Raw genomic sequence first — 10,654 nt, forward strand, 5'->3', positions numbered from 1 at the left:
ACAAATATATTGTGCAGCTCTATTTTTTGCAATTTTTTATAATATATGGAGACTTTTTTTTTTTTTTGTATGGTTTAAATTTGTGTTTTATTATTATTATTATTATTATTTTTTTATTTTTTTTACATTTTGAACATTAAACTTGAGGATACACATTTATTTTCACTTAAATGTCCATCTAAGCACTGTGCCTTTATCTTCCAGGAGACACGGCACAACCTGACGGTAAATCTGACCACTTTGAGAGTGTGGTGCTATGCCTGTTCCAAGGAGGTTTTCCTGGAAAGAAAACTGGGTCCACACACACAGTTGCCCAGCACTGCCAAGCCCATCTCCCCAGTACAGACCCCTAGCCCGGTAACAACTCTTATGCAACTTTCTGTGAATGCAAAGCAAAGATTAGAAGTTTGGTTGTGCTTAGATAAAATCCTCCTTTATATTTACAACATCGTTTTTGCAATGTAAACATGACTATAAATATTTGCGAAGAAGACAAGACCGATCACAGTCTCATTATGCAAATAGATGTAAGACAAAAGACCAATAACTATTCAGTATGTAAATTTTAAAATTTCATAATTTTTGTCAGTTATATTTTGAATGCTGAACATTCTATCAGTGGTGATGGAATTTTGTTTTAATTCAATTTAATTCTAATGATTGATTTAGAGATTGCAGATTTTCTGAACGTTGTTTAGGGGCACACAACTGCACTTTTTTTGCTTGCTTTGCCATTGTCTTTCTGGTTCTCAGGACCTCAAAGCTCCTGGGAGCCCCACCTCCCTGAGAGTTCCTCCAGCGGGAGCCTGTGATGACCTGGACATGGAGACTGAGGAGGAGGATGAACTGAGGACAAGAGGTCCTTCATCTCTCATGTCTGGTGTTCTGTGGATTTGCTCTGCATTCTACACTGTTAGTCTGACCTTCGTCATCTGTTCCTCCTCACAGGCCTGACTGGACTGAAGAACATTGGCAATACCTGCTACATGAACGCAGCTCTCCAGGCACTTTCCAACTGGTAAGAACCCTAATAATCAGTAATGTTTTTATCTCAGTGCCCTAATTGTTCTTTTTCAGTCTGGTTTTGCTCTAGTTTAATCTAGCTCTACCTTTCTGGTTTATCTTCTAGTCCTCCATTGACACAGTTTTTCCTGGACTGTGGTGGTCTGGTGAAGACCGACAAGAAGCCAGCGCTATGCAAGAGTTATCAGAAACTCATCACAGACCTGTGGCACAAAAACAGGTACATTCCTCTCTTGCCATTTCCTATTTCAGTGTAATTTTTCAGGTATTTTTTCCCTCAAGAAGCTAGTTTCATTATAGCTTTCTTTCCTCTTGTTTTGTGTGATTGCAGGAATTCCTATGTTGTTCCTACAAATCTGTTCCAGGGCATTAAGGCTGTAAACCCAATGTTTCGTGGTTATTCCCAACAGGTATGTTTTCATAAATTAATTTGTTTAAAACATTAGGGATGCACCAATATTGAAAGTATGGCTTAAAATGTATTTTATTATTACTATTTTTTTTTAAATCAAATAAATGCAGCTTTGTTGAGTATAACAGTCTTCTTTCAAAAAAATAAATAAATAAACTTGACTCCAAACTTTTGAACGTTATTGTATTTTAAAATATTGATGCCGTTTTGTGTAAATCTGAAATAAAACACTAAAAACTAAAATCAGTCACTTTAAATGCTACAAGTGACTTTGGGCATCACATCATTATAATGTACAGTAAAAAAATACATTTATGTTGAGGTTTGCTGAAGATTACATTTTCCAGTGTCATTAAATTATTCATGATTTTATTGATTAGATGATGGCAATTGGTAATCTGAATGTAAAAATAAGAGAAATGTTCATCCATCTTGTAATATTCAATATTGTCTGATATATACTTCATATTGAATATTATTATAAAAAAATGAATAAATGATTAAAATGTTAAAGTTGTTTTAATTTAGTTGATTAGACATGTTTCTGATGATTCAAATTTAATGAAACTCTTAAACTGGTATCCAGAATCATTCAAATGTAAAACACAGAATTAGGGGAAAACATATAATTGATTTCATAGGGCCTTAGAATTCTTTTTAAAAATAATTTTTGTATAGGCTCATCCTGACTAGCCCAACACAGTCAGCCAATTGGTTTATTTAAAACTTGGTTTTTTTTTTTTTCACACTTTCTCTTTTGATGCTTTGTCCTTTAGCTGCATTTAAGAAAAGACTCATTTTTATTCTTAATTTTGAAAGATTTTGTTCTCTTGTATGAAGCACAATCTTCAGAGTCTCTCTAGATGTTTGATCACTTTCAAACAGTGGAATACATCCATTGTCATGCCTGGCTGGAGAGGAAGGCCGTTTGGAGAATTAGCGTTGACATGAATGGGCCATCATAGGCTGTTCAGAGACTGTATGAAACATTATGCTCATTTTCAGGCTCACTTTCATGAAGCCCAGATAGACTGTGGACTCCTGTAGAGGGGACATTCAGTCAAAGTCAATGAATGCCTTGGTTTGAAGTCATTCCCTCTACTAAGTATAAAGATAAATGGGCATTGTTTAATACCATCATTTGAATACAGCAAGGAAAACTTTTGTCCTTGTACTGCATTGACATAATACAGCGATGACCTTCTGGTCTAATGTGCTGTGTCCTGTTGTTGTAAACTTGTTTGCCTACCAGGATTCTTAATACCAGGATGTTAGAATGCCAGTTGGCAATGTTGCCATGTGGATGAGCCAGTAATGGCTGAAGTTCTCAGGGCTCGCACAATTTCAAAATACCTGGTAGCCCTTCAAGCAGGCATTCTTCAGATTTTGGTAGCCCAAAATGAATTTAATTAGACCGAATAAAAAAGACATTGGCTGAAGTTCACTGTGGACAAATCAGCATTATTGAAAACTACAGTGATTGTATTTTTTCTTCAAATAGGATGTCAAGAGAGTAGGGGTGCAACGGATCACAAAATTCACGGTTCGGATCATATTCCGGATTTTGAGTCACAGACCTGATCACTTTTCGGATAAGCAAAAAAAACAACTACAACAACAAAAAGGTTCTTTATTATTTAGGGAACACTTTAAGTACTCCTTCAATACCACAGCAAAAACTAGTAATGTAATTAATAAAGGTCAAACATTTTTAAAGACAAGTGAACCTTCAGTAATAAAATAAACAAATTACAAGCATAGCCAAAGTTACAAATAAACTAAGAACTAACATTAGTTTTCAGGCACAGAAATGTAATAATTATGTGTAAAATAACACTGCATAGTGTTCACTGTATAAATTAAATATAGATTAATCTTTGTTAAATATGTGTTTTGTTGTTTGATTAACATTAAGGACACAGACAACAGCAGGTATTTATAGGCTGCTCTCCCTTTAAAGGGGTCATATGATGCGATTTCAAGTTTTCCTTTCTCTTTGGAGTGTTACAAGCTGATTGTGCATGGCCAAACTGACCTTAAACAAACAAAAAATATCCGCAATATGGAGCAGGTGCACAAAACAAAACCGAAGGGGGGTTGAATGAAAATGCAAATTCACTCTTTTTGACAGCAGGTGGCACTAATAGAACAGCAGCAATATAGCATTTCCTTGGTTATTGCTGTTCACATGCAGCGCTGAGCTTATGTAACACTCCTTTAATATATATTTTACGGAGGTAAGAAGAAAAGAAAATGCCATCGAAACTTTTCTGAAGACAGTTCTCCTTAGAAATACATTCATATTAACCCTCACTCCAATTCAATATTTATGGTATTCCTCCAGTATTTTGAGCATCGCAATGAATTTGTTCTGTCTGGTACAGTATTTTCTCTGCTTGCGTGAGTCAAGTCACCTTTATTTATATAGTGCTTTATACAATGCAGATTGTGTCAAAGCAGCTTTACGGTGTTAAACAGAAGAAATGTGTGCTGATAATGCAAGAGGACAATATAAAACAATCAGTTTATCAGTTAAAGCGCAAATAGATGCAATAGTTCAAAGGTAAAAATGAAATGAACCATGCTTTAAATTTCTCTGTAGGTCTAACTGTATTCCAGATAAGAATGCCCTGATTAGGATTTTTCATGACCGATTCCAACTGCCGAAAATTTTTTTTTAAATGAGATATATATATATATTTTCTCTGCTTGCGTGACTATCCTCTCCTCCTCGTGTCTGTCTTCAGTGCATCTCGTCTCTGACCTCTGTTAACATCCTGTTTACAGACTTAATATAATATAATTAAATGTATACTTTGAATACATTTGCATAAGAGCAAAATGTATAAATGTGTGTGTAAATATATGAATATAAAAGGAAAATGTATGAATGTGTGCATAAAAATATGACTATGAAAGTAAAAATGTATAAATGTGTGCGTTAATATGTGTAAACATGAGAGCAAAATGGATGAATGTGTGCGTTAAATATGTGACTATGAGAGCAAAAATGTATGAATGTGAAAAGAGAATGTAAGTGTGTGTGAGCGCCAGAATGAATTATGGCTTGTATGGCCCTTCATAGAGTTCTCTTTCGCCTCTTCATGTGCTTGAATGGTTTAAATGCTTGAATGTTTAAATCGGCAAGACTCAGAAACATGTAACGTGCAAATGATCACTACGATCCGTTTCACCCCTACAAGTGAGTGAACAACGCGAATCAAGGAAGGATTTTTATATCACTTCAAGACAGCCTGTCCGGCAGGGAGGTGATACATTTTGGTAGCCCGACTGGGAAGACAAAATAGCCTCGGGACGTCCGGCTAGCAATTTTGAACGTCGTTCCGATAAGGTTCAGCTGCTCCTATGGTGATGGGGTCCCTGGCTAATCTGCAGTATACATCGTGAGCCTCCATGCATGTTACATTCTTTTGATAATGCCTAGAAACATTTGGCCAAAAAGTGTGTGATTGTCAATGTGTCAGGTTCTGACCACAGAGTTTAATGGACAAGTCAACAAGACAAATGTAATTCAAGGCAAAGTTCACCTACAAAAATAAAATACTGTCATCATTTTCTGACCGGTGTATACATTCTCTTATCTTACGCCCGTGAATTAAAAATTTGCTCCCGAAACTTAATAATTTGTTCCATCATTTGAATTAAATTGTGGTTTTAAGATAAAACAAGGGAACACATTTAAAAAATGGTGCCACAAATAAATAAATCATCAGAATGTATTAGTGGCCACTATATCTATTTTGTCAAACATGTAATTTGCGGGGCATCGTAAAATAATGTGTTCCAGGAGCTAGAAATGTTTGATATTGTGTGACGCTGCATCCACACCACTAGGTGGCGGTGTAAGTCCAAGATACTGCAATATTGACCAGCATAGCATAAACATTACCTTTAAAGTGTAACTTTTAGGCCCCTTCCCACCAAGAACAATACAGATATCTTTACAGTTATCTTTTTAGTAAAGTCTGTCTGCGCTTTAAATGCTGAAGCTCTTTAAAGTCAAGTGGATTCTGATTGAATCAATCTTTTTATCGTTCAGCTGGAAAGTAATTCTGAAAGTGTTTCCAATTATATTGTTTCTCTGTGTCTTTACTGCTATAGCTGTGGTGTGAACTTTGTTTTGGTCCTTGGAGAGTTTATTAAACATTCTTAATTGTTTGTATTTTGCAAAACTTTAATTAAAATCTGTCTCTGTCCTAAGGACTCTCAAGAGTTCCTGCGTTGTCTGATGGACCAACTCCACGAGGAGCTCAAGGAGCCCATTCCTGAACCTGAGGACCCAAACCAGGCTGTGGCCATGGATGACAGTCCCGACGAGGACAGCCACAGCCAATCAGACGACTTCCAGACCTGCGAGTCTTGCGGCTGCAGCGATCGTGCTGATAGCGAAGGCCCCAGAGTCCCAGAAGACATTAATGAAGCTGAGATGCTGATATCAGAGCAGAACCAAAACAACCGAGATTGGCAGAAAGAGAAGAATCTCATCAACAACCTGTACCGTGCCGGTTCCCATGGCGACCTAGATAAAGACGTGGACACCACCAATGAGTTGATGCCAATCATCAGCAGTCAAGGAGCCATTAAAGCTCAGGGAAGAAATTCTGGTAAATGCAAGGCTGTTACTTCTATGCAACATGTAAACGAACAGCCTTACAGTCTCCAATAAACTCACAGTGAAGTTTTTTTGGTTTTTTTTGCTCAGAGGTAAAAGGTTTGGTATACTGTGTGAATATTCTGAAGGCATTTGATCTCATGGATATGGTTATGTTTGCACCAGCTCTGCAATTCTGCAATTCCAGTGTTTTCATGTTTTTACTCATGTTTAACCTTGACCGAAAGCTTGCACTTGCAAGCTGTTTCGAACCACTGAACTGAACTACAAAAGACCCTAATTTTGGCCCGATTTTGTTTAAAATGACATCACACATGTTCGTTCTTCAATTTTGCTTGAAGGATATCGGGGCCTTAGTTGAAATCCATTGTGGGCAGTGGTCGTTTTGCTTGCTTTTATTGACTGACTTGTTTGTTTCCACCTTGTTCAGATTCAAACCCTGAAATCCAGGTCAGCAGTACCATCAGACCACAGAGTCCCAGTGGAAATGAGGGTGTCACATCTAGACTGTCCAGCAGTCCTCCCAAATCCTCAATGTGGCCAAGCCTGAGCTCTACTCACAAGAAAGGTACAAGAATTTTAGTTGGATTCTCTTTGGGACAGTTTGGGGGTTATGTACTAGTTGAAATGAATGACTAGTTGAAATGAAAATTCTGAACTGTACTTGGCTGAAAACTAAAAATAAATATTATTTAATGATCAGTTAATTAATTTTATTTGATATTCAACACTCCAAATAAAAACTGAGTTGTACAAACATTTAAATTGGACATAAGGCAGTTTGGTCACACTTTAGTTTGGGGACCAATTCTCACTATTAACTACTAATGAAACTTCTGCCTCAATAAACTCCTAATTTGCTGCTCATTAATAGTTAGTAAGGTAGTTGTTAAGTTTAGGTATGGGGTAGGATTAAAGGCCGGGACACACCAAGCCGACTTCAAAGAACTAGCTGCGACGAAAGCCGACGGTGTTGTCGCCTCACGTCGGCAGCGTCGGACCAAAAAGCTGCGCTCGAACACACCGCACAGACTACAGTCGACAGCAAACTAACACATGAAAGGAATTAACTGTCTATATCAGCAGCTATCAATAATATATATTCGTCATTCAAAATGAGAAACCGAAACAAAGATATACGAGATAAACGCAGATATACGAAACGTAAACAAAGCAGCGCTTGCTTACCATTTTGAATATAAGTAACGTTGATAACTTTAATCATTTTAAGCGGCTCATGTTGTTATGAAAACATGATTGGGTATTAGAATGACTGGGAAAGATCACGTAACATTTAAACAGCCTTCTGTCTGTACCGCCTTCATTTAGGTGCTTGTTTTCATCACTTTCGCTTTAATTCTCGGGCACTGACTCGTTCGCTAAACTGAACATCCAATCAGAGCTTTCACTCGCGCCAACAGTCCCGACGGTCCCGACGCCAATTCAACATGTTGAATCGGGCAAACTGCCGCCGACGAGAGCCGACGAGTGGAACACACCAAACAAACTAGCCCAACCGTCGCTCGCCGTCGGCCCGACGTTGGCCAACGGCCGACCATCAGCTTGGTGTGTCCCGGCCTTTAGGGATCTAAAATATGGTGATGCAGAATAAGGCATTAATATGTGCTTTATAAGTACTAATAAAATAAATCGTAATATGCATGGTAATAAGCAATTAGTTAATAGTGAGAACTGGTGCCTAAACTAAAGTGTTACCGGCAGTCTTTATGTCAGCTTTTTAATAACAGAATTAGGTTTCTACTACAGTCTGTTGTTGAAATCTAAACATTTAAATGGTGGCTGCAATAAAAACTTGTTTCCATGACATATTATTAAATCATATATTAAATAATGCAACAAGAAGACAGGTTAAGTAAAATATAATGAATATGTAATAAAATCCACATATTTAGCTAAATGTTCCTCAAGAATGATTGTTTTCTAGTTGACTATTGAGTTTATGGACTTTGAATGGCTTAAGAGGCAAATGTAACATTACGTGACGTTTATAAAACAGTTTGCAAGCTGTTTTATTAACATCTTTCTGCATTTGAAACACTGACTGAGTGATTACATGAGACACAATACATTTCAGTAAGTCGTACTCACCTTCTGATGTTCATTCATGTTTATTTCATGCTGTAACTACTAAAGAGGAAGAGATGATCGGTTCATGGGCTGCTTCAATTGAGGCACTACAGCGATCTGTCATGATGACACATTAAAGAGCTTTCCAAAACTATTTGCGGTTGCCGAAATTTCAGTGCATCACTAGTATTAATTTAATTGTTGTGAACATGACCTGAACTGAAACAGATTTGGCATTGATTCTAAATGGTTGTGATGTGTTGACAGTACCCTCGTTCACCCCATCAAAGAGTAAGCGGCAGAGGAAATATCGCAGCATCATCTCTGAAGTGTTCGACGGCACCATTGTCAGCTCAGTTCAGTGCCTGACCTGTGACAGGGTGAGTGATCTGTGTGTTCTTCACCCAAACATGCCCCCAGACAACTTCACTTTAATAAACAAAGTGAACACGAGCATTTGATTCTTTAGTTGGCAGAGAAAGGTACTTAAAACTGACGAAGGACAGAGTGTGAATATGCTATCATTAAAGCTAATTATTCTTGGAGTGAGAGCTCCTGTAAGTATCAAATGAATGCTTCAAATGAATATTAAATTAATATAATATAGTCAAAGGAATATAAAATAAATAAGATCAAATGAATATTGATTTTACTCATACAGTGTAATTTTACACAGAGTTTTGTTTTGTCACTTTTACTTTTGACTAAATTAGAATATAAATGTTTTTTTTTAACGAATACTTTTATTTATCAAGGAGTAAAGAAATTGATCAGAAGTGGCCATAAAGACATTTAACGTTACAAAAGATTTCAATTTCAAATAAATGCAGTCCTTTTGAACTTTTTGATCATCAAAGAATACTGAAAAACTTTTTTTTTTTAAACCGTAAGAGATGTTTCGTGAGCACCAAATCAGTATATTAGAATGGTTTCTGGAGAATCTTGTGAAAAAGATTCATTACATGAATAAATTGCATTTTAAAATGTATTAAAGGCAACAAGGTGATTTGGTTCAAAAACATTTTTTGTTATTCTGGTTGAAAGTCTCTTCACATCCCGATAGCAATCATTAAGTTAAGTGGTCTAAATTAATTTATATGTATTTATATCATCTGTGGAAGGTGTAGGACCATAAAATGTTTGACCAATCATATCCCTCAGGCTGTCTGTTAATGTATGTGTTTGCATACCTCCGCACACCCTGTTCGTGCAGATATGATACTTCATCAGCACTTTCCATTACACTATTGCAGACCGAGCAAGAATGGAAGACATTATTATTGTAATGTAATGCGCTTTGTACTGTAATGTTTTCTCACTGGTGAATGAGACATGAGCTAATCTAATAGCGTTGCATTCAACCCTCCACCAACGCTTTCATCGTGTCGCTGGTCAGCTTCTGCTCTGCCTGTGCACGTTCATGTGTTTTGGAGGAGGCGTGGATTTGGAGAGTGATTTGCAGGGAGGGTGGGATCTTATGCTTTCAAAGCTCGCTTGCTATTGCTAGCCTCTCCAAAATCGCCTACTGTAAAATAGAAACCAGTTATTTTAAATATTTCACAATATTGCTGTTTTTTTACTGTATTTTTGATCAAATAAATGCAGCCTTGGTAAGCAAAATATACTTTTTTTTAAAAACATTTTAAAAAATCTTACAGAGCCAAACACAAGTGTAAATTGTATATCATAGAATTTTTTATGATCATGTGCAAAATTATTTGAAATGGTTTGATATCACATTTTTAATGTTTACTTCATTGTCATTGCAGATGCAAGTTCTAATATTATGTTTATGTGGTGGATATAGCTGATTAATCAGATATAAATATGTATAGGGCACATTTCAGTACTAATTAACCCATTGGTTCAAAATGGTTCAGTTAAGTTTAGTGGTGTTCAGCTCTTTTCACTTAGGTAGTTCAATCACAAACATAAGTCATTTTAAATCAACATCGCTTGCATAAGAAAAACGATCAGTGATAATAGAAGAAAATGAACAAAACTTGTCATCATGATGAAAGTTGTGTTACATATGAGCTATTTTGCTGTTGTTTTAATGGCTTTGTTTTAGACAGTATTTGCAGTTACAGATTAACATTTTAAATTAAGCTCCTCTGTTACTTGTCCTTCCTTTCTCAGGTTTCAGTGACTTTGGAGAACTTCCAGGACATCTCTCTGCCCATCCCAGGGAAAGAGGACCTTGCCAAGCTGCACTCTTCCTCCCACCAGACGGCTCTAGTCAAGGCTGGTTCGTGTGGAGAAGCCTACGCCCCTCAAGGCTGGATTGCTTTCGTCATGGAATATATCAAGAGGTATTATGTTGACATTTGTCTTATGTGAGAGTGTAGCTTGTGAAAAAAAAGCACAGTTAAGCATACTTATAAAAAGAGTACTTATTCTGGAAATAAATGTGAACTGAATGTTTATTGCAAGTAAATGAAAATGTATTATAGTTTACATTTAGATTAAATGCAATTAGTTTAACTTTTAAGTGCTCA

General features: G+C 36.6%; 1 protein-coding gene across 1 annotated transcript in view; it reads left to right on the forward strand.

The window, feature by feature from the left end:
* The window catches only part of LOC107703237 (ubiquitin carboxyl-terminal hydrolase 33), a 33,360-nt gene that overhangs the window by 11,525 nt on the left and 11,181 nt on the right, over positions 1 to 10,654 (forward strand). Inside the window, exons 5-13 of the mRNA XM_016505783.1 lie at positions 205 to 357; positions 754 to 859; positions 949 to 1,018; positions 1,130 to 1,243; positions 1,355 to 1,433; positions 5,658 to 6,060; positions 6,499 to 6,636; positions 8,424 to 8,536; positions 10,296 to 10,468. Of these exons, the coding sequence (XP_016361269.1) occupies positions 205 to 357; positions 754 to 859; positions 949 to 1,018; positions 1,130 to 1,243; positions 1,355 to 1,433; positions 5,658 to 6,060; positions 6,499 to 6,636; positions 8,424 to 8,536; positions 10,296 to 10,468 (1,349 nt within the window). The remainder of the gene's footprint in view (positions 1 to 204; positions 358 to 753; positions 860 to 948; positions 1,019 to 1,129; positions 1,244 to 1,354; positions 1,434 to 5,657; positions 6,061 to 6,498; positions 6,637 to 8,423; positions 8,537 to 10,295; positions 10,469 to 10,654) is intronic.

Source organism: Sinocyclocheilus anshuiensis, unplaced genomic scaffold, assembly GCF_001515605.1.
Source record: "Sinocyclocheilus anshuiensis isolate Anshui unplaced genomic scaffold, SAMN03320099.WGS_v1.1 scaffold542, whole genome shotgun sequence".
NCBI lineage: Eukaryota > Metazoa > Chordata > Actinopteri > Cypriniformes > Cyprinidae > Sinocyclocheilus > Sinocyclocheilus anshuiensis.